Below are 23,654 nucleotides of genomic sequence, written 5' to 3'. Positions count from 1 at the left end.
CACTGAACAAGTCAAACATAACCTTGCCATGCGAACCGAGCGCCGATGCGCACAACAAGTTTTCAAGAAGTTTGGCCGATAAAAGGGGCGCGTACGTACGAGTGGCAGCATCGACGACCATCACAGCCGGTCTAGGGGAGGGGGGGGGGGGGAGGCGACCGACGTCGAATGGCTTTGGGATGTAAATCAGAATACAATAAACTATAATAAAATATAAGACTTCCCCTCTTAGTTCAGCTAAGGCAAGCGTCACCTGGTTCCTCCTGGTAGGACAAAAGCGACACCTTCGTACATGCTCCATGAACTTGCTCCACTTGGCTTGCTTGAAGACACCCCGCTCATCATGGCCACCACACACAAACGGGAAAGAACAGTAGCTTTGGGATTTGGATGTTTTGTCAGACGAGCTTTATTCTTTCCACAAAGTTTCTACACATTCAATCGAGAACTATGGGAGGATGAAGCATGATTGGCGGGAAGAATATATAAAGTTATTCATCAACAGGATTGCGAAACCGAACAGCTCATAATAAACAACATACAGAGGGTCCTCCCTTCAAATGGGTGAGTTTGGCAGTTGAGTCGTCTTCTTAGCTTAATACCTATAGACCTAATGCCATACGGCCAGAGACTAAATTCTGATAGGAATTTACTGATGACTTGAGAGCTTTTATTTGATTGTCATGCAACAATGAGTCTTTGCTTGGCATTTTTTAGATTTTTCCCAGTTTTAAGGATCAGCTGCAGATCCGATCCAGGAATCGGAATTATTGAATAAGGTCCTCAAAAAGAGGTTTCGTTAAAAAAAAACTTTTGATCGCCGCTGATGAAAGGTGGGCCTTCGATCCTCGATCGACAGCTCGCAGACTTGGTCCATCATGGACAATTCTCCATATTCTACAGAAAGTGCTTCGCTATTTGGACTGGTGTGCCGTTTGGAGGATGTCTCCCTTTCGATTCAAATTTTTAAACAATTTTGCTAGTTGACTAATAAATCTCAGACTCTGCAACAATTTCTGCCGCTTCTTATAGTCACACAACACAGGTAGGACTCTGTATATGCTTAAAACTTGAAGCTGTCTTCTACTGTTATAATACATCATTATCTGGTTAACAGCAAAGTAATGTCTTTGAGGAAAATTAGACAAATAGAGTAGATAGTTCATACAGACTTTTAGTCATTCCGTACCTCATTGTTTTATTTTTCATCTCTAATTAAAGAGATATTTTACATCTGCTATTCACATTGATTAAGCCCAATATTTTAAAAGTATTGAACAACTTCCTTCAACGAAGGAAATGTCTCTCTTTCTCTCGCTCCAAACAACATCCCATTGTGAGAAAAGCCCTGGGTGCCCCACTGGTGCCAACCGAACTAACACGATTTGCCATCGGAGCCCGCGGTGTCCTACATTGCTGCCACAGGACAACTTCCACGGCTGAGTCTTCACCCCCCTGCCCCCCCCCCCCTCCCACGCACACTCCCCCACTCGCAAAGGTTTAGTTTATTATTATTGTTATGTTTCTTCGTTCTTGAACACTCGCGTTGAACAAAGAACGTACAGACGTTTCCCTACCAACTTTCACCAATCCCCTCCCCTCTATCTAACCCAAAGGTCTCCGAGGACTACCTTTCTCAGCAACAAAAAAAATCCTTTAAGATTGCATGACGGTGGTATACGGTGGTCGCACGGAAAAACAACGCGACTTTCCGGAAGTCGGCCACGGTAAGGGACCGAAGGTGGAAAACTAAGCCAGGGTGGGGGGGGGGGGAACGGTAGTAAATCGATAGCCCAGTTTTTGCCGGTTCCTTTTTTTCTGTAGCATGTGCTATAATACCTTTTGCGGGGTATGGAACTCTGGCCAAGAAACGCAACACTAAAATTAAACCTGTCGGGTGAACGAATTGCTCACCGGGAAGAAGAACATATCTACACCCGTAAGGGAATATCCGTTTTACACTGACCTGATTGACTGCCGCCGGCGATCTGACGCATTTCCTTGGTGAATCCACGTGCCCCGAACTGGCAGGACAGGTCGTGCAGCGTTCTCGGCTCGCCACGATCCAGCAACCGCTCGAGAAAGAACAGCAGCGTCATGTTCCGGGCCTCCTCGTACTCCATCGACTCCATGCTGTCTGCCTCCTGCCCTGGAGCTGGTGCTGCCGGGTGTGTCCTGGGATCTGTGTCCTACGGCCGTCCTCCTATCCCACACCCAGGAGGTCCCCCAGGCGCGATCCTGTATCCGAAACTTCCTACTTCGTGACCTATTATTGTCACACCTCGATGCACCGCGCGACCAGATATCCAGACACCGTGCACACCGCGTACCCTTCCCCACTTCCTTTACCCCGACCTGGCCCTCTCACTCACAAAAACCCCCACTCACTCACAAAAACACACACACACACACACTCACACACAGTGCACCAGAAGAGGAGGCCTTAGATTTTCCTTTCCTTGCAGCGCGCGGATGCAATGATGCGATGCGACACTTTATTGTAGTTGAATGTGGAGCGCGGCCCGGGCCCCACACTAATTGAATTTAATCACAGAGACTTTTAACTTTTCTTCGACCACTTCGGCACACCCGCCGTCGCACGCGGTTTCACTTGCGCTTTGCTTCACTTTCGACACTCGTTTTTGCTTTCCTTGCTGCCGAAGTTGGGGCGCAATAAACCGAGTAGTTTGGAAGTTATGGTCAAGCTCGTCGAAAGTGTCGCTGGCTGGTCGGTCGGTTAGCTATAGAGTCCAGTCAGACAAGGTGGTGGAGACGTTGGTGGGCAGCAGCAGGTAGGCTTGACGGTGGCGGTGGCAGGCAGCTCTGTGGAAGGAAAAGTCGGAAAAACGAAACGTAAGAAAATGGGGGGTGGGATGGGGGTGTGAGTGCTGTAAGCGTTTGTCGTTTTTGGGGCTATTTCTAGTTGAAAAGGTTTTTCTTCGCTTACTGAAAACATAGACTTGGGTTTTGGAGGTTCTCCTCGAGGCTTGGCCGTCATTAACGCGCTGTAACACTGGTTGCAGTTTTTGGGGGCGGGGGTGATTTTTGTTTTCCACCACTTTCGCAATAGGTGAAAGGATAGTCGCGTAAGATAGCCGCGTGGAAGGCACGGGATTTTCGGACCGTATCTCCGGTGTTAACACTAGAACGACCTGTCACCAGTCACCTTTGAGCGGTAATAGCGTGTTTTAGATGCTGAAGTACATCTACGTTCATTTAAGTGCTAGAGATAAAACAACCTAATATTTGCAATGAAATATTTTTAAACTTATCACCCCTTAAACGAAAAGACCCATGGGACAATGAGGCGTGTTGAGTTACGCTGTTCCTTCGAATACGAGGCCGTTTATTAAAGTCTTCTGGTGGACGAGATCTGTTGGCAGACGAGGTTGCTTGATAAAGGAGGTCTATTGGAAGAAGAGACGTCTCCGCTTCGAAATTTCTTGAGATACCTTAAACAGCAGGTCTAGACGGCAAGCTTTCCATACAAACGTACCAATTAAATTTGACAAAGTTGTATCATTCTTTAAGCGTTACTTTACTGATAAAAAATCGAAAAATATTTCAAGTCCACTGTAAAACTTTTCAGTCATATAATGGAATATTGCATACAAATTACATTCAAAGCTGTAGTTAAAGGAGGTGCTGATTGGAACAACATTTTCGCATTAAACTCGTTGAAATGTAAATTGATGGGGCATGGTCATTGTAAAAAACGATTCAAATGACGATTCCTAATTTTACAGTTGAACAGAATTGGACCAAAGGATAGACAGAACACCCAGCAGCTGATTGCAAAATTGCTCAACCTGCCGCGTTGCACATTACCCCTCACTGTGTGCAAGATTCCACTATTCATTTGAAATGTTTTCATTAGTTCTATTATATCGATCGAGATCGAAGCCTTCTTCTTCTTCTTCTTCTTTGGTCTAACGACCTCTAAGGTCATGCCTGCCATTTCTGGCTTACTAGATTTAGAGATACCACGTAGTTGGGTAGTCAGCCCTCACTACGGGGGAACGGTCCGGATGCGATTTGAGCCCCGGTCCTGCCGTTTGAAGACCGGTGCCGTTGTCGCCTCCACCACCGGGCCGCCCCCGGGATCGAAGCCTTGTATTTTATTTTTTTTTAATAACAAAGGACGGCCTGCCCGTTATGCTGAATTTTATTATTTTATTAGCAGAAAATTATTTATAGTGAGCTGAATATTTTCCCATTGCCATTGTCTCCATATCTCTAATGTGAGGATCCAGATATAACAGCAATTAGACGTAGAATGGTTAGCCTGTGTATAATATCAAAGTCGCTTACTATTTTTATCATGGCATTAAGGCACTTGTATGAACTGCAAAATCACTGTAAGCGTAAACGATGAACAAATTCTTCACAATCATCATCATCACAGATACGTTTGTCCAAGTACAAATACGCCCTTCTTCCACTGTGCACAGTTAATTGCTTATCAGCGATTAAAGACCACCACCACAACCAGGGAATGCAATTGCGCCCCTTGACGTTCCCTTTGCTTCCAGTGTCCAACGATTGCACTTTAGCACCTGCACCCCTTCATTTCTTTCCCTCTTCTCCCCCAGCTCACGTCCCATTATCAACTGTGTGCCCCCGCTTCGTGTGGCAGTGTTTGGATGGGAGGGAAAGTTTTTTGTGTGTTGAATTAGAAAATACCACAGACACACATGCAACACATGATGTGGGCCAACAGTGTTATGGCCCCGCCGCTTACCTTGAGAGTTTTGCAGTTGCTACGATTTAACCTTCATCGGGAACTGCTGCAACTGCGACGATGGATGATGATGTTGATAATGCTAGGTGAGCGCGTGTGATGATTCCTGGTTGCATAGAGAGAAATTGCACGATCCGTGTCGAGCAGAAGCAGAACGGGTGTGACTTCTGTCTGGCTTTTGCTTCGGGGAAGTTAAATGTTTTTGTTTTGAAGCTTCTCTATCGGTGGGCGATTCTTCCGTGGCTGGCTTTCTCTAGGGGGGCCACAAGAGGGAAGTGGTGTGTGTGTGTGTGAGCGAAGAGCCTCATCGATCAAATAAAGTGTTGCGCCAAGATTTGCTATCGATAGTCGCTACGTGGTGTGTAGGCAATTCCAAAGCAACAAAGATATGGAGAATTGAAGTAGTTGCCCATATCCAAATGAAGGAAATGCTCAATAGAGCTTTCGTGCACAAAATAAAATCAAAGAATTTCCCAACACGAACAAACAACACAACTAATCCCTGGGGAAGTCAAATCAAGTGTGTGTTGATAACAAAGTTTGAAGGCTTGTTGGAGTAACCATTTTCGATCATTCTATCAAATTTTAAGAACAAATAAAAATCCTCTACAAATGGTTCCTCAAGCCAAATAAAGAACAACACAACCTCTAGAGGTCTCAGCTTTCTGCTTTTCGGTGACTTGATGTTACTCGTAAGTGAAGAGAAGGTCCTGAAGGTATGGGGAAGCGCTGCTCGGATGGAATTTAATCTCTGGTTCTGTCGTGTGAAGAACGGTGCCGCAATCGCATCTGCAAACGGACCGCCCCGAAAGAAGAGACCTTTGCAATCACTTTATTGAGCAGCCGCAAGGCAATCAGCGCATTTCCACACCCACAGTGAAATTGCAGCTCCATTCGTAGCCGTGTGCGAAGGAACGCAATGACACAAAGTGTTGACGTAATTCTTAAACTTCAAAACCCTCTTCGATCATCACACACACACACAAGCACATACGCCCACGTACAAAGAATTTTTAGGAAGAATGATCGAAGAATTCTTTAAATCAAATCCACTCCCGCCGCTGGGAAGTCAAGACGCGATATCGATATTTCACGCACATTTCCACTATTAAAACACACACACATTCGCATCGAACATTCCACTCTCGGCGGACCTCGATCGTTGTTGACCGACTTGATTAGGTCACCTGTCGTCGGCGGCGCCGGAGGAGATCGCAGAAGAAACCAAGGGGCGAAGGGGGGGGGGGGGGGGGACTTGACAGCTAAATATTTTAAGCGCGCAGGTGTGTACCAAACGGGGTGGACATTACACCACACACACAATCGCAGACACACATTCACTGCAAAAACTTCAGACTTTTGAACGAGCGATCGACTCAACCCTTTTATCTAGCTAGGATTTGTGTTGCGATCCAAATCATGGGATCATGGTTTCACACAGCCACACATCATCAGGTCAGTGCTAATGCGATGAATAATTGTCACACCTCTTTAACATCTCACCATGGCGATCCACTGCGATTCGGGTGTCACATGAGAACTCGGCGCTCACTCCGCGACAGGTACATTGATATTTATCCACAAATTCCTAGTCTTCCTAGTTCACTGGTTGGGCCAAACGGAGCGTTTGACGTGGCACCCATCCGCCCAGATGTAGAAATATTTAGCAACAAACCCCGTCGTAATCGAGTCGAATCCCCAGCAACAACGTAACACTGACCACACAACGCACACTTGCTGCAGCGAGCTGTAGTTGCGCGTCTTGAACTAAAAAAAAATCCGATCCGCTTGTCAACCGCACACACGAGATGAACCTAGCTGTTCACGCAGTCACCCAACACACACACACACACACACCAATGCTCCCGTGGCTGCTTGCGTACCGACTGATCTCGCTCAACGCTTTCCAAATCCGATCGCCATTTTGAAATCACCTACGTGTGCGCTTCAATTTCGGCTCTCGCGCTCTCTCTATCTCTCTGTCCGTTTCGCACATCTCTTCTTTCAACACACACGCGCGACTACAAAGCCAGAGCGAGACAGAGCAACCGATAGATAACGAGAAAGCTTTCAACGCACGGTTATCTTTCTGCGAGGAATGCGTACCGTTACCAGCAGGTTACAATTTCCAACAAGAATCCAACACTACCAACCACCAACACTACTACAACCAGCTGCATTCCACTATTGTGTGATCGCAACGACGGCTGACAGCACGACGCACTCATATACGCACGTGCATTCCATCGTACGCAAAACAACACAATCCAACCGCGGACAAATTGATCGCGCCACGATCTTCAACTTACTTTACGGTCGCTGTGAGCTGCTCCAGCTATTCGACGATTCGCGGGAATTTTGTTAAGATTGTTAAGAATCGCCTAAACATACGCTCGCCGCGCGACTGTCATAAAACTAGCAGCCGAAGGGTTTCAAACAAAACTGAGTGTACACGAACGAAATACGCACACTGCCCCACTGCGCCCTGAAGCCCAATAATACGGCAGCTGATGCTTTTGTTGTGGGTGTGCGATTTGACAGCTTTGCACCGATTGCACCCAAGCAACGGAGCGCGGCTGTCAAGGTGGGTTCGAGTACCCAAGCAACAAAAACGGACCCAGGTGTCAGATGGCCGGTGCCGGATAACAAGTTATGAGCCCGATAAGAATGCGGAGAATGTTTTAAAAAAGGGTGTCTTTTTCGAACAAATATTTTTGTAAATGTCGAATTCACTGTCATGAATAAAAGAGATTTATAATGAAGATGTACAGTAATATACATTACTTGCTATATTTTCATTATTTATATTTTTTTATTATTTATATTTCAGTGTCCCCTTTTTGTGCTTTTATTGCATGCTAAACAGTGATCTTTGGCATGGCAAAATGAAGAAATCTGATAAAGACTATGCCAATAGTATCTTGAATTTTCGGTGGCCCAGAGGTGCATTTCGGGGCGGTCCGGTAGCCAAGGCGACAGCGGCGCCGGTCTTTACACGACAGGACCGAGTTTCAAAACCCATCAGAGACCGCCTCCCCGTACGCAATGTTGACTACCTTACTACGGGTAAAACCAAGGCACAGAAAGCCAGAAAAGGCAGAAGAGAATAGGTCATTAATCAGAGAAATAGTCTCGGAAACGCCGTTGTTTGCTGATAATCTATTAGATATGATCAGGTCACGAATACTTTCCCAAGGATCTCGGCCCAGGGCTGCGTACGGGAACGGGTCACTGACGATCATCCTCTTGGTGGGGCAAAAGTCCGGCATCCTCATCACGTGCCCCAGCAGTAGTATCCTTTCGCCTTTGACTAATCTCAGTTCTCCTTCTTCACATGCGTTATTGTTATCCAAAGCTACTATCGCACCAAGGTAGTAACACTCTTTGAGATCCTCGCCGTCAACTGGTAATCTGCTTCGGTCAGTGCCTCCGGCTAGCAGGTATTTCGGCTTCGTCGCACTGATCCTCAATCCTATACTAGGGCCAATGCATTTCAGTCCAATGTACGCCTCACACACCGCCACTGATGTCCACCCGATGATATCGATGTCATCCGCGAAGCCACATCCGAATCTACCTTCATAAACACAACCTTCAAAAATCGCTTCGGGTGAGGTCATCTAGAGCCATTTTAGTTAAATGACCAGTCCTACTTAATTTACCCGGAACTGAATATGGCTGACAGTCCTGTTCAAGGTCAAACGATCCAGATCATACCCGGCCACGTGTCATCTAAAAGACAAACGTCTCCATCATCTGACCACTAGATCGCCGCGGCGTATGTGAGCACATGGCACTAAGTGAGTTCGATCAGCTGAGAAATTACGTCACACGTTACAGAAAACAAAAATGTATAGTCTCTAGAAAAGACCTCTCAAAGCTGGTTCACAGATCACTTAGTTTTAATTATCGCTGCTTATAATTACAGTGATTCACGAACGCCTGTCCACCCGCTTGCACAGACCGTCAATAAAAAAGGGGATTTTTGCCTACAATGTATCATCGTTTGGATGAGCAACAGGAAAAAGCTTTCTACGCAATGCACCGTTTCTGTATGCACACATTTATTCATCCGTAAACACAACATTTCGTGCCCAAAGCTTAGGGCAGCTTATCAGCTAAAAGTAATCTCTTTTTCTTACTTATCGTATCTTATTTTGAAATACAGCCCTCTTGTTTCTCAGTTTCTCTCTTGGAGGATTTACCGTCTAGTAGAAATGCAAGCAACCGTCCTGCACATCCGCTCCAATGTTCGTACTATCACTTGCGATCATCAGTCGATACAACCCGGCCCGAATCACGAGCCACGTGGCCGACTAGTTCACCGCCGATTCTCGTTTGCCAAACTTGCTCCAGAACGTAACCTTGCACTTGGTACGTTTGCCGTTCTGTTTGTTAAAGATCGAACACACATCAAACGGTGGACAGTACAGATGCAGCGAGACGGCCACATCCGTGTGGCTTGGGTTCTCCACGCGGTGCAGTCCCAGCGTATCGTTAATGTAGCAAACGCCGTTCGTCTCTAGCGTGCTGCGGGACAGTTCCTCCAGCTCGTCACCGTTGTACTCGATCTCATCCTGCCCAGTCCCCGGCTGACCGTTCCCAATGTCCGCCTTACTGTCCTCCGTTACGGACGCATCTTTGGGCCAGGCGTACCGCGTTTCCATCAGCTGTCCCTTCAGCATCTTCATGAAGCAGTGCGAATCGGCATGATCGTGGATGGCCGAAGCGTGCCCTTCGTTCCAGCAGAGTATCATCAGGTTGTACTTGCCATTACCGGCATCGACCAGATTTCTTGTGTAACTGTTGCAAAGAAAATTAAATAGTGAAAAGAAAAGATAAGCTGATACGTTGCCAAATATTCCCCGGGCACAATTAAATGGGAGATGGACAGTTTTAGTCCATCTCGAACCTCGAAAACATCTGCCCAAAGGTGTCTGTTCATTCAGCGAGCTAGCTTTCAAGATAAAAGGGTTCGGCTGTGCAGACAGGACAATCAATCTTATCAAATTGGCTTCCAAATGATTCGCACCAGCTCCGGGCTGAACGTTGAACTATATGACATCTCGTCTAAAGATGCGGCGATATTGGAGGCAACAGACATGGCCGTTGATAAGAGACTGACCTGACGGGAGTTCGTACTTCTTGAGGTTCCCCGACTATGATATAACAGTTATTGAGCATCTCATGGATGGTAAATATTCTTCTTCCTTGGCACTGCACACAACCTCGGAAGGCTCCGGTCAGCCATTTCTGGCTTTCTGTGACTTGGCTTTACCCGTAACTGGATAGTCAGACCTGTATCGCCAATCGGAGAATTCTTTTACAACACCCAAAACATTGGGTCCAGTTCCAACGAACGTTGCCATAAATCAATAACCACAGCTAAGCAAAGTCCCTGTGTTGCTACCTTCCACTAATTGCTGCGCGGCTTATCTTGCGCCCGTGGTTCTATAAATCTTGGCTCCCTTATTGTCCAGTCAATCCGATATAATCATGTACCGAAAGGACCCAATCCCTCAAGCCATGCTCCCACTTACCGGTATCGGTCAAATTTGGCAAACTTTCGCCATTCGGCCGGGTTCGACTGGTAGCTCAGCATCAGATGGTTCACGTACTCGATGTTGACGTGGTCCGAGTCGAACGTTCGGCGCAGTTCCCCGATCAGATCGGTCAACGTTTCACACTTGCGCGCGTTCTTCAGCGGTTTGTCGATGCCGGTGAAGGTTTTCGTCAGCTCGCGTAGATACTTTTCGCCCTCCTCGGTCCGGCCGTTCTCATCGCCACAGCTCTTGTTGTTGTTGTTGTTGTTGTTCAGCTCCATTACCGCTAGCGACGTCATTATGATTTTTATGTTGTTTCCTCGACTGATAACGTACGTACGACACTGCAATATCGCGGCCAAAGTGTTGTGCTTCTATTGAGGAGAGACAAACGTAAACAGATGTATAAAAACACACACATTAATTACTGCGTACTGCGAATGCCCGCACGATCGATCGATCGTTTAACTGCTTTGCTGAAGTGCAATTACAAACTAAGGCGCTTGATTAAGCCAGTCGAGGGACAAAGATGCAAAGCAGATCGTTGTAGATCTACACCCAACCTAACCGTGATCCGAGCTTTAATGGCGGACGTTGCGTTCTTGGACGCGCAGTTACGACATAGTTGCGACAGGGCCATGTTGGGCAAGTTGAATAGCCTTTTAAAAGTCATCGTGCACCGCAAACCGTTGCAAGAATTTGAATAGCAGGAGCCATAAATCTAGGCTACTGAATGCCTTTCTGAACATGGCAGCCCGGACCGCCATTTTGAAATCGATCGAAGAACTTAATCTCACCGCCCGTCATGATAGAAGTTCAAACCGATCTTTATCAGCTTGCACAATAACAATTTGTTCGCGGGTCAAACAGGCTTAGTGCTGAAGAGGTGGCCGCCGCTGCAACCTTCATCTGATACCCGTGATCGTCCACCTGATCTCACCAAGTACAAGCAGTATATGTTTGGATGATCTTCTTGGCAATCTTGATTCCCGATTTTCTTTTCCTGCGGCTCACAAGATCTCCAGAGCCTGATCACGTTTGTGCCAAGACGACGTCCACGTTCTTCATCATCACCATCACACGTGCTCGTTTTCACTTTTGGCCACCATTAACGTCAGAAACAAATCGACCACAAAACGTCAGCTCCGTACTGTATCGCTGATGTCGCTGATGTTCGTACGAGACCGAAACAATTTTTCCTAAAAGCTTTCTTTTTTCACCGCAACCTGTTAGGTGTCATGTGCAACAGCGGGATTGTTTGCGGACCGGCGGACTTTCACATGCTGCCCTTTGCAGAGGGACTTCCCGAAGAAGGCCTCCCCCCCCCCCCTCCCTGATTAACGGAGGCCTATTGAGCGCAAATTCTTCTTCTCACCTTCCCACAAGAGGAACAACAAGGAACACAAGAGGTGGTGGCTTAGCACAGCTTCACACTTAATTAGCAGCCCGCTTCGACAGCATCATCAACAACAAGTGCAGGAATTACTGGTAAGCCTTACCGTAAATGTGGTCTCCGCTTTTGGAGCTCTATCTCCTTCTCTCTCACTCGAGAGTCTTCTAGAAATCCCCCCGCGAGCTTCCTTGGTAGCAAGTCTAAGACACACTTGTGTGGGGGAAAATAAAACACTTCACTTCACAGGGCCACTTGAGCGTTACAGGATTCTGGCAGGATACCGTACGAGGCGCTTAATTTGATGGCTTAATGTCTGTAAATAGTTCCCAAGCACTTCAGATCACGTCAGATACGCTCGCCGTGCAAGAAGGTTCAAAACATTCGCTCCCCCCGGGCTTGAATTCTTTGGTGCTCAGGATGCAGTTGTTTCCTCACGACACTTGTACAGCGACTGTCAGCCCGTGCCCTTGCGGGGAGTTAATTTAACACACTTTCCTTCCTTTTTGCACAATCCCGCTGCTGTCGCGCCATCTCGTTTGCGCGCCTGCCACAGTCGCTTATCAGCGGCTGACGACCGAACAACCGGACCGTCAACAACCTGCTGCGGCTGCGAAAAAGGGACTACCAGCCAGGTAAGGGTGGCCGGCCGCATCTGGAGGAGAGCAGACGAGAGTCGCAACGCGGATGGGTCTGATGGACGCACCTCCAAACCGAACCAGCGTGCGTCCAATCGCGTCCGTCGGTTTAAAGCTCATACACACCTTTTCCCGTGGCCCACGAGCCCTTCCTCGTGGGCCTGCTCCATGTGCTGCGTCCCGACAATGGAGCTGGTGGCAAACACAGACACGCACACACTGCACATGCTTTTCATGGAGTTACATTCGGCAGCAAACCAGTGTGCCTGTCGGGGTGACTCACAGCCGCTGAGATAGAGCCGTAATCGGTGTGGGCTCGCGTGCGTGGACTTTGTGACTTCGATCGTCTAGGTGTGCGCAAGAGATGTTTGATGTGTGTGCGCTAGGGGAAACCCGGCCCGCCGACCATCCGGAGCGATAAGGAAGAAGAATCCTCAAACAAGGAGGAACGGAATTCCTCGCTGAAGAGCCGTTGCCTACGACGGTTTCTTCCGGGGCCTAAGATTGGACCGACCGAGCTAGCATTTAGTGTGTGGATCCGGGGTCCTCACCATAATGTCGTAGAGTGATGATAGTGAGCATCCACGTACGGCCAATTGACGTCGGTACGTTTTCCACCGTAAACCGGTTTTTATGATGCTGTTGGTCGAGGTATTTTCTTTCTTTGTGTACGCGAGCATGAATGGAAATTCCAGTGATCGGTTGGTGTAGAATGAGTTGGAGGAGCGGTTTGCATAATTCCCTGGGAGATTTTGGGAGATTCCTCGTCAAATGGACGAGGAATAGGTTGGGAATTTTGTTCTTCTTGTCAAAGGACATGAAGTTCCCAGAGCAGAATTCCGTCAATGCTGAGACAAAGAACCGCACGCCAGCAACCACGCTCGTCACAAATTAATCTGCGCTATCTCACTCTGTCAATCAAGTGCATCTGATGTCTTCGATGCCTTGTTTTCATCTCCATTGTCTCTTTATCTTACGGCCTTAGCGATGTATCTAGAATGTATCGGGCGGACCGAGGCTCCAAGTGCAGTTTAAGGAAAGGATCCGGAACACAGCACAACACGGAAACATGAAACATGCATGCGCAACAGGATTCTTGGCGCACGTGGTCTAGCGTGTTTTTTGCCTAGATTAGGTAATGTCCGTTATCAAGCGTAGCATGATGCGTAGTGGCCATAAATGGCTGACCGAAGACCATTCGCAAACCGAAAGACCTTGTGTGTCTCTTATCGCGCGATTATCGAACTCGTGGGATCTAGGTAATCCAGAGCCGAAAAACCTACCCAATATTCTACCAAACCGAGCGTTCCTTGTGACCGGGACCAGCAAAATTGTTGTTTACGGTTGTTTGTTTACGACAACAGCAACGCGTAGGGCTCGGCGTGACCTATTTGCGCGCCACCACCATTACACACCCCTAAAACCCGTTTTGTTTTCAACCACAGCCAGCCCAACACGGGCTCTCTCGGCGACAGTGCCCGTAATTGTTTACCAGCAAAGGTTGCGCTAATTACATACTCGCGGGCGGACAAGCGTTATCAAAAAATTCAACACAGCGAGCAATCAATTTTTTTTTTAGACGAAAATAATATATCGCTCATCGTGCCGTGACGAAGGTCTATAGTTGTGTCGTACGAGTTATGTATGTACGAGCTGCGTATTTCGATTGGCCGATTTTCGATATGGCCAATCTTCGGCGCTAGTGAATGAGGCGGCTATAGTGAGTGCATCACTTTACTCCTTACCGAAAACTACGACAGTTTGTACGCTCTAATGTTGATTGATTAAATGCTGCGATAAAATATTGCTGACGACTTGCCGTGTACTTCATGTTGGGTAGTTGTTATTTACTTGGTACCGTGTGTCCGCAGGTTATGTACTGCTTGTTTGTAATGAATAATGGTGCCTACCTCTGGCCTGTGTAAACAGAGATAACATTCTAATCGAAGGTATTTTTAAATCTCAACGACTTGTTCAACGTCCGAAGGTTTGTTCTTCTGCTGCAGAGATGCTGGCTGACAGTGCGTGGTGATGATGTGTTTGTTTGTTTTATTTTTATTTTTCTCTTATTTATTTATTTATTTATTTATTTATTTATTTATTTGTTTTTTTTCCAATAGACCTGGATCGGATGGATCGAACCAATTGGTCGAACTTTGGATTTACGTCTCTTCAAGGATCAAAGTATAATTCGCGTATAAATAAACACTGAAGTAGATTGTCGAGTTGAAGTGATTGATAAAACAGTTAATTAAAGTTATACTGTGTTGTTATACAAAGCCAATACTCAAGTGTACATACCCTCGTAGGAGGAGGAACCTCATACGAGCCTCCGTATCTGGAGAGTCCTTTTCACTTTTAAGCAATTTGGTAGTAGCAGTTTGGTTTGTAGTGGCGCTAGTTGCTAACACGACGAAGTGGATATCAAGTACCATTGAGACCGTCTTTCCGTACGCTAGGTTTTTCAGCTACTTGTTTAAGCAAATCCTCTTCTGTCGAGCGGTCTCGGCCAGCTATTTTTGGGCTTCGTTGATGTTTACCCGTAACTAAATATTCAGGCTAGAAGACAGTCAGTCTAGAGACCAACAATTTCACGTAGTAAACTAAGTCAGGGAAGCCAGTAATGGTAGGACAAGTTCTCCCGAACTTATACAATGTTATATATGTGGTTTAGTTGGTTGCACCAGTTGCCTGCGCGAAAGGATCGGTATCAAGTCCCATCGGGATTTTTCCCATTTACGCAGGACGGACTATCCGGATACGGGGAATTCATGTCAAGAAAGCCAGAAATGGAATATCAATTTCTTTTTTATTGAGTTTGTACAATCAAGGAAGACAAAGAAGAAGAATCTACAAGAACTTTACACAAGACACGTGTAGCCTACAAACAGAATAATAAAATCCCTGATTATTTGTTATCATAAACAATGGCCAAATAACGGGTTTAATAAATAGATTAAATATTTTCCTACTGAAATTATTACGGTAATTTATTCTGCTTGCTTTTCTCTTCGTAATGAATGTTATCTTATCGTAAAACCTTATCTGCTTACTTGAGTAATAAAATTTTGCATTTAATATCCACTCCGTTCATTCAAATCCTTTCCCAGCGTGTTTGTCGTGGCGCCATCTGGTGGAGAGTAGCAGAATGGCAGAATAAATAAAACTGTTCATTCAAACCGTTGCGCTTTCCGCTGTCTCATTGTTGGTATATTTTTCACAATTTTCAAGTGAAGAGAAATGCCCCCACTTCTTCATATTATTTCCACTAACCTGTAGTAGCTATTTAGAAAAATACTAAATATTTTGCCTTGGATAAGGTGTGTCAAAATAAGTAGCTAAAATGGAATTTATTAACTCGAATGACTATTCCACATATATGAATCATTCCTTAGCTTCAGAGTTAAGCGATTCATAAAGGCATTAATCTAAAGCTTCCAGAACGACACATCTATTAGTTTCCGATTAAAATAGCTTGTTTTCTTTTATTGGTCACCTTTTGCTTGCTGATACATTATGTGTACTGTGTTATGGATTCATTGTGTAAATGATAAGGCTTATAACTACATTGTCGATACATACACGACCGGATACGGTTAAGACAGATACGCATCGATTACGTCGATCCCGACTATACGTATAACTTTAGCATTATTGAGTTTGGACAGGTTCTATGTTACGTAGTACTGAACGATTGAACGGAGCTGGCTCGTAGCTGGAATTAAATGCACCACACCACACCCGCTGGCAATCGCATTATCGGTTGCTTCGCTTCGTCTGGCGGAACGTTTTCTCTATCTCGAACTGGCGCAAATCGGTACGCTCCAGAAAATCGCGCCGCTCGAGAAATCCATCCTTTCCTTTGTTGTGTGTCTGCAGCTCTTCTTCGATACCCTGCGACCGCTTGAAGCTCGTCCAATCGAGCTTCGTTTTCTCCAGCGTGCTTAGCTGCGTTTTCTTACTGATTTGACTTAATACTGAGCCTAAGCCGCCACCAGCACGCGGTGCAACAGTTTTCGGTGCCGCTGGCTTCGGTACGGTGGACACCGCTTCATTAGACTTACCGTTAGTGTCTTCCGTCAGGACAATCTGTTCACCAGCAAATTCAAACAGTTGAGCCACTGTTGGCTTTTTGTTCTCTGGCGCTTTCGCCGTGGGTGTGGATTTTACTTCCGGAACTGATTTTTTCACCTCCGCTACCTTTGCTTTAGGGGTCTTTTCCACATTGGTGGTACTGCTGCTGCTGCTGCTACCACCGCCTAGAAAATCCGCCCACAAAGCATCCGTCCTTCGTTTCTCTTCTTCCTCGTCCAGTTCATCGTCCTTTTCCTCGTCCTCGGACTGTGCAGCTTTCCCCTGGTGAGCTTTTGCCGGGGGTTTATCCCTACCCTTTGTGCGCTTTCTGCTAGTGGTATTTGATTTTCGTTTACGCTTCTGACTACCTTTCGGTGCAGTGGATTGATCTTCCGGTTCTTCGTCGTTCGAATCTAGTTCACTTCCGGTATCTGGCTCCTCCTCGTCCGGGCGAAAATCTGCATCACTAGCATCGCAATCACTCGGGTAATCTTCCTGATTCATAGCTTGCACACCTAACGTAGGGCTAAAATAGCAACAATAAATAGATTTACACAACAGCAAACAAGGATAACGCTTTGTGTTACGGGCACAACTTCGCTACAAGCTGTTTCACCATACCGCGACTAATCTTCATTTACCTGTGTTAAAACTTAAAAAGGTAACTATATACCAACTATTGGTCACTGACTTTACTGCACTTCTAATGCGTCTTTAACTATTTTAGAGCTATAATTACAAAGGAACGCTAAATTGCTCGCTTTTTGCAGCAAAGGGCCGGCCAAAAGCTGTATTCCGTTCTGGCTTTGTGGACGATTGTTGGTGCAGAAGGGACGTAAGGGTAGAAGGGAGCGGGGAAGCTGTCAAACTTCGGCTAACCTTCGGGAACGAATCGAACCCCACAGTATTCAACCAAGAGTGGTAAACGAAGCGCGATGTCAATCTGTCAACAAAAGTGACGTACACACACTGCTACGTTTGTGATTACAATCGCCACAAACACTGTGTAGATTCCCACTAGGGAAAACGAAGAAGAAGTCCTTCCACACACTTCTCTTCATTCAACAAACGTTTTTTGTGTGTGTTTGGCGTGTACATACTTTGGCTGTTTGTATCCAAAATGGTTCAATAGTTTATTACTATTTGAAGAGGTGTAGCAAACCCCGTCTTGGACCGTTCCACAAGGTGTAGCTGTTAAGAGTGTGTGGTTCCGCAACTCCATCGGAAAAAGGTGTATCTTGTCCCGTGCTTGTGCGTGCTCACGATTCACGCTGCAGTGTTTTTGGGAAGGTCCTTCTGTATACTTTTTGTTTTGCGTTGGTTGGTACACACGACGGTGCAAAGGTCGAAAATCTGTGCCTGTGCCTTTCGTCGCATTATTGCACCACACACTAAATGTGATTATTGTGACGGCAGAGCGTGTGCGTGTGTGTCCCGTGTGTGTGTGGTACGGATCAAGCGACGGCTCACTGCGATGAGTAAACAGTTGGGGCGGGATGGATCGATTGGAAAGTGAATCGTTTTAATGAAGCCGCAGTAGGGTTTGGATTTGGCATCGTCCGAACAAAAACAGCAACAACTCGGCAGCAGCTACTCTTCGCATGAGTGTTTACAGAGTAGTAGGCCGACTGGTTCACACAATTTCATGAACCTACTCCCTCATTGACCGATCACTCCTAAGGAACGGACCAGCGACCAACTTTCAGGGTTCAGGCCATGAAATTGTTATTCACGCCAGTACGATAGACCAAACCGTGTGTGTTTTTCGTCCTGCTGTGGTGTTTGGCGCATAGGAGCAGTCCGTGAACTAGAAAAGGAACTACTGCAGTGTGTCCTTTGTCCAGCGACGAAAGCTACTACCGAACGGGAACCAGTCATCCATCCGGCATTCGATAAATGGAGAACCCAGCGGATGAGGGCAGCGGAAGGAACCGAAGCAGCAAACCATACTGATACAAAGGTAATACCGGAACCATTAGTTATCGGCCGGAATTTTTCTCATCCAGCCAGCAGATTTCTTCATTACTTGAAAGGAAATTGCTTTGAGCCTTTTTCATTGAAAAGGTTTTATTTCATCATTTCTTCAATGAAAATCAGCTCGTTGAAAGAAGCTGAAACGACGATTAGCGATACAGGGTGTACCTGTCCCATTAGTTTCCTCGAGCTATAGGATTTTTTTTTCTCCAAGAGTCTTAGGTGAAATATAAGCCGTAGATTGCTTAGATCGTTGCTAACTCTAAGCGGAATATTGTTGTAAACAATGTGGACGCTAATTACGATCCACTGGGAAACCTGAGGACAAGACGTTAAGCTTGCCTATATAGAGGCTTTAAATCCGAACAATTCCTTAACAAAAAGATTTTGTTGAACGTCTACATTAATTTATGAGCAAAGGTAATGCTTGCAATTGAAATTAATCAGATGATAAAACCAAAGTAAAAACGGCCCTTTTGATATATTGGTACTGATTCATGCAGGAGGGAGAAACACAGATTGGGGCGGACTTCACCAGGCCTCCCAGTAAGTAGGATTGACTATCCAGCTTTGGATAAAATTAAGTAGAGGAAGACAGAAGTGGCAGGCTGCACCATCGTACACAGTAGCAGTGTCTAAGAAGAAGGAGATGAAGATAAACTAATAGCGGTGTAAATAATCACCTCTGGCTATGTCTCACGAAAACTTCTACGAAACTGCGTTCGAGAAGATGGTGCATAGTCGCCAAAGTCTTTTTCGGTAGTTCTCATGAACAGAAAAGAAGTATTACGTTCAAATTGAGATGGATTGATGACAGTGTTGTGTTCTCCTTAGGCTGTATAATAGACTAGGCAGAAGATTGTGCTCGTCTGTAAGCGGTTAGGGGGACTTCGGGAGCAGGCTAAGACCGCAGTATGCCTGATGAAAACCACTATTTTGTAACAGATATCATTAGGCGAAAATGACATGGATGACTTTAGGTTTACAGGTATTGAATTGCGTCCAGAAAAAGCTCTGCTAAGTCTCCTAAAGCTTCGGATCACAGGTTCTCCTACCCAACTCCTATTTCCTTCCGCATATCCGAGCTTGGGACAACGGGCTAGCTTCTCAATCCTTTGGATGGATTGTAAAGCAAAGCTAGGAGGATAGGTATTCTGGGCAACCATTCTGGAGCAAAGATTAAAAAGCATCACATTTCCTAAAAAAACAATTAAAAAACTGTTAAATAACTTAAAAAACTTTTAGTTCTATCAGTAGAAAAAAAAACCCAGAATGATCCACCCTGTAAAAATCCTTATCAACCGAGGCAGATTTGATAAAGAATTCCATGCGTTACTGGTGATTGATCCAAAGATTCTCAAGACAATTTATTTACTATTGTGCTAATCATTTCGTACTTTGCCCTTTTCCGTTTCCGTCCCCAGAATCACACAATGGTGCACAGTGGTGCGTTAGTTTCGCACTATCTGCTGCGACCATTATCTTCTGCCGCTGTCGTCGTCGTCGCTGCTGCACCCATTGCAACCGTACTGGACCGTAACAGCAGTAGCAGCAGCTCGTCGGTACCGTTGTTACTACGGTTACCATCCTGCAAATCGTACTGTGTGAAGCTACCGTCAATCGGACGAAAGCCTTCTAAGCCATCGTCACCGCTGGTTGCTGTATCCTCGTCGTCGTCGTCGTCGTGTTTGTCGCCTCAACGCAAGTCTACGTCAATTTTAATTGTCTCCAACGGATCGGAGCTGCCGGAGTGCAGGAGGAACAGTGGAGAGGAAGCAACCCACAAGAAGAAGGGTAGACTCGTCTACGAAGCTCACAGTCCGTATCGATCAGTAGCAGCGTACGGAAGGTTTCGCCGCCAACGAAGATCGATCGTAGGCCGGTAAAGCATCGTGATACCGGTGCATTAGGCCTCTAGCGGTTATTTGAAAGCCCCAAGCCGAGGTAGTTTAGGGATACTGCCCGTCAACTCCCCCTGTATTTATTGTTGAGTGGCGCAGCTCCGTTTTTTTGGCCGTCAAGTGGATATCTGCGAGAAGCTTCTGGTATCCGTAGTCGCCTCCCTTGTCCAAGTCATCATACTCATTCCCATCGTTCTCCATTCGATGTGTGTATCACACTTTTAGGCGGCACAATCATTTACACAAGTACACGCGTAGTGCATTACTGCTTCGTAGGACAACGGTAGGAACAGAAAGCCGAGAACGAGAAATTATATTGACAAACTGTAGAGCAAACCCCCTATCAAGGGAGGACGTTGAAGTTTTTCGCACGAGGACAAACGAATCTAACGAGCCGCCCTCCAAGACCACCAGCAATGATGTACTATGGCAAGGACAGTAGCAGTGGCGGTGGAATTTCCGAGCTGGACACGATAGCGAACGTGATCGGGTTGAAGGGCGTCGGTACGTCGTCGCTGCGCACCTTCGTCGAGATGTGGTACCACATCTTCCTATGGGCACTGTTCTCCTCCATCTTCGTGCACACTTGCGCGGCCGTGATCGCGTTCGCGACGCTGCGGAAGCACAAGTTTGGACGCTTCTTTTCGATCTTTATCTTCGTGATGGGTGTCCTATCGCCGGCGACCGGTGGCGTCGTCAGCAGTACCGTCATTGCCTTCGTACACAGAGCGTCCAACTTTCAGATGTCACCGATCGCGGCCATGATCTGGGGCGTCGGCCAGACGATCGTGTCGGCGTGCTTCGGGTTTACGCGCATCCTGGCCACACTGTAAGGGACCGCCCGCCATCATCGCCCGGCAGGCCAACCTGACTCTGCCCATCTGTTTCCTCTCCTTTTTCTCTCTATCTCCTCTCCGCCCCCCTGGGTTTCTATTCCCTTGTTCCACCCTCCGAGGCACATGCTCTTAGTACTCCTACTGCTGGCTAACTTGTCTGGTGGGAAGGCCCCTATTGGAAGACTGGTATTTTGCTGATACCCGTGTTGGTATGATTGTGATATTGAGCGCGTTTTAGGGGGGGAAAAAACTCGCCATAATAGGAAACAAAAAGAGGTTCGTAATACGTTTTACGCATTCGGTGGATTAAGTGCCGGGTAGTGATGGCGGTCGAAATAAAAAAAAATTGCCAGCAAAGAAGGTGGGACTGTAACAAGAAGAAGGAAGGGAAAAAAATGCAACAACAGATCATTCATAGTAGAAATACAAAAACGGGAATCCCATACACTTCATCATGAAGCAAACAAAAAAAAAGCAAAACGAATACACATCACAAGAGGAAAAAAAAGAATTGAACCACGTTGAGCTTAGGAAAATTAGAAAAACGGAAACGGAAACTAATGTATAGTCGGACAAAACCCAACAGAAGGTCCATTCATCGAGCGGACGCAATTGGCGATGTTTGTTTCAGTTTCTGGCGTTCTTTTAAAAAGTGCAAAAATTAGTGCAAATTCTAAAGCAACTAACTTCGCCAGCAGAAGCAGCTACATACCGATGGGATAGGATAACCCTATACCAATAATAGGCAATATAGCTTTGACGGTCATAGAGTTCCCGCTCGCCCGTTAGTTGTACGAAAAACGGTGACATAAGCTAACAAATCAATGGAAGTGAGGCAAACCGTTGCGCGTAACGCACTGCTCGGCACGTGCCCAGTTGGGCAGTTCGTCAGACACGGCAACGTGACGGCAAATTTCACATCTTCCACGATCGCTACCAACGTACTGGTGATTCTCCCCCATGCCCCCCGAGGGTTTAGAAGCGCCATGCTACACGGCACACGAAGAATGCAGGCTCGTACGGCCTCTCATGTATATCCATCTGAATGTGTGTGTATGTATGCTTTCGAAACGGCTTCGGATTATAGTGAGAGAATCAATAATGAATTAGCCACAATTACCAATTAGTAATCCAAGACATTACACAAGAAGCAGCAAACGCGAATCGAGACATTAGTGATCCAACAAAATGCTACTGTTGTACAAGTGAAAACTGCTCCTCTAGATATGTAATGTACCACTACTATCAATCATTTATCAACGCGGCAACAATAGTGCCGCAAAATAGCGTGCGGGCACCGCGAGTGCGCTCGTGCACCGGAACAAGTACTGTGTATTGTATGGTAAGCAGAAACTGTTATTTTAAAAAACTTAAAATTCGTAATACGGCTCTCGGCTCGGGTTACGTTTGCGAGGATGAAGTGTTGCGAGACAGAGGTCCCAAAACTCTGGTTCGGCAAAATATCTACCAAAGAGGGGATTGCGACCACACCAACAGCAACACATCACACACACACAATAATAATAACGCTGTAAGGTTGGGAGCATACAGAGGGGATCAAGTTCTACTACTCCCCAACAGTCGTAGGGGCTGTCTTAACTCTGCAGCAGAGCCATAATAAGGACCGGTTGGGGATAACCGCCAGCTTTGTGATTCTCCGGCAAAAGAAGCGGCAGGTCGGGTGGACTGCTCGCCCCAGCAAGTGTAATGTAAGAATTATAGTTTTGCCTAATTTTATATTATGACCCGTTCTTGTTTTTTTTTTTAGAAACGGTAGAACATGGTAGAAAGATAGGGAACATGGTTGTTTTGTATATTTTTGGTAATTTACATTCATTTTCCGTACGCACGTGTATGGACCGGAGTTCGGTTAGACATTATACACGCGAGCTCTGTGTTTTTATCCGTTTATTTGAAGCATTATTATTATTGTAAGTGATTTTATTTTATCTTTTCCATTTGAAGTTCATGGATGAAGGTGTTAGGACTTGAAGTTTTTATCCAAGCGATTATCAACAGCGGCGTGGGTGCAGCGCGAACACGTTGCACACCAACACACAAGCAAATATGGAAATAAACTGAATCAATTCAAGAACAATAACCGAAAACGCGTGCGATGGACATCCTTCCGAAAACGAGATCGAAAGCTTTTCTATTTCATAAGCGTGGACCTGTGAGGTTGAAGTTGGAAGACTACATCGAAATGCTAGAATAATTGAAGGACTCAGACTTCACCTCTGAGCAGGATAATGCCGCTATTTAGAACTCTAAAGTTTTTAGACCAAGAAATGTGGAGCTCGTGTAGCCAAGCACGCTCTTTGAATGTCTCGCATGTAACAACTCTAATAAGCAGAATCAAGATCGATAAAAATCCAAAATTACAAATAAGTTAGTTACTGGAAAAGGTAAGTTAACTCTGAAAAATGTAAAAAAAACATGAAGGTACTATTTTTATTGCGCTAAGTGTATTTGCTAAAGTCAGTGGTTTTAACGTGCCGATGCTATTCGCTTGTCCGCTTGTTTTGATATCGTGCTCCTACCTTTACTATAGTAACCT

General features: G+C 46.0%; 4 protein-coding genes across 13 annotated transcripts in view; 1 reads left to right on the top strand and 3 right to left on the bottom strand.

The window, feature by feature from the left end:
- Positions 1–7,273, bottom strand: part of LOC118511540 — a 36,654-nt gene extending 29,381 nt beyond the window's left edge. Inside the window, exons 1-3 of one of the 8 annotated variants that reach the window (XM_036054735.1) lie at positions 7,051–7,273; positions 4,742–4,847; positions 1,967–2,823 (exon numbers count right to left, since the gene is read on the bottom strand). In XM_036054735.1, coding sequence (XP_035910628.1) covers positions 1,967–2,132 — 166 coding nt within the window. In that variant the 5' untranslated portion in view covers positions 2,133–2,823; positions 4,742–4,847; positions 7,051–7,273. The other 7 variants (XM_036054741.1, XM_036054740.1, XM_036054736.1 and 4 more) reach the window with 7 other exon arrangements.
- A 1,510-nt stretch (positions 7,274–8,783) lies between these two features.
- On the bottom strand, positions 8,784–12,148 carry LOC118511543 (cysteine dioxygenase type 1). Its single transcript, XM_036054750.1, has 3 exons — positions 11,784–12,148; positions 10,282–10,658; positions 8,784–9,544 (listed from the first exon to the last, which is right to left on the bottom strand). The coding sequence occupies exons 2-3, from the start codon at positions 10,581–10,583 to the stop codon at positions 9,058–9,060; spliced, it is 789 nt and encodes a 262-aa protein (XP_035910643.1). The 5' UTR covers positions 10,584–10,658; positions 11,784–12,148; the 3' UTR covers positions 8,784–9,057.
- A 3,618-nt stretch (positions 12,149–15,766) lies between these two features.
- Positions 15,767–17,307, bottom strand: LOC118511542 (craniofacial development protein 1). Its single transcript, XM_036054749.1, has 2 exons — positions 17,028–17,307; positions 15,767–16,912 (listed from the first exon to the last, which is right to left on the bottom strand). Exon 2 carries the CDS (start codon positions 16,888–16,890, stop codon positions 16,069–16,071), a length of 822 nt encoding a protein of 273 aa, XP_035910642.1. The 5' UTR covers positions 16,891–16,912; positions 17,028–17,307; the 3' UTR covers positions 15,767–16,068.
- A 50-nt stretch (positions 17,308–17,357) lies between these two features.
- Positions 17,358–23,198, top strand: LOC118511545 (transmembrane protein 170B). 3 transcript variants are annotated; one of them, XM_036054753.1, is made up of 2 exons: positions 17,358–18,346; positions 19,785–23,198. In XM_036054753.1, exon 2 carries the CDS (start codon positions 20,678–20,680, stop codon positions 21,092–21,094), a length of 417 nt encoding a protein of 138 aa, XP_035910646.1. In that variant the 5' UTR covers positions 17,358–18,346; positions 19,785–20,677; the 3' UTR covers positions 21,095–23,198. The 3 variants fall into 3 exon arrangements, 2 of the variants coding, with proteins under 2 accessions (XP_035910646.1, XP_035910645.1); XM_036054752.1 differs by having other exon boundaries at positions 17,423–18,346; positions 19,785–20,682; XR_004906158.1 differs by lacking the exon at positions 17,358–18,346 and having other exon boundaries at positions 19,785–22,806; positions 22,866–23,198.
- The last annotated feature ends 456 nt before the right edge of the window (positions 23,199–23,654 follow it).

This window comes from Anopheles stephensi, chromosome 3, assembly GCF_013141755.1.
Source record: "Anopheles stephensi strain Indian chromosome 3, UCI_ANSTEP_V1.0, whole genome shotgun sequence".
NCBI classification, from domain to species: Eukaryota; Metazoa; Arthropoda; class Insecta; order Diptera; family Culicidae; genus Anopheles; species Anopheles stephensi.
This window is presented reverse-complemented; position numbering and strand designations above follow the sequence as displayed.

Excerpts from the sequence above, each read along its gene's own strand:
- LOC118511543 (XM_036054750.1), bottom strand. The coding sequence starts at position 10,583 with ATGACGTCGCTAGCGGTAATGGAGCTGAACAACAACAACAACAACAAC. Across the intron at positions 9,545-10,281 it reads GCCAAATTTGACCGATACCG|TTACACAAGAAATCTGGTCG; the intron begins GTAAGTGGGAGC and ends TCTTTGCAACAG.
- LOC118511542 (XM_036054749.1), bottom strand. The coding sequence starts at position 16,890 with ATGAATCAGGAAGATTACCCGAGTGATTGCGATGCTAGTGATGCAGAT.
- LOC118511545 (XM_036054752.1), top strand. The coding sequence starts at position 18,299 with ATGAGGGCAGCGGAAGGAACCGAAGCAGCAAACCATACTGATACAAAG. Across the intron at positions 18,347-19,784 it reads CAAACCATACTGATACAAAG|AATCACACAATGGTGCACAG; the intron begins GTAATACCGGAA and ends TTCCGTCCCCAG.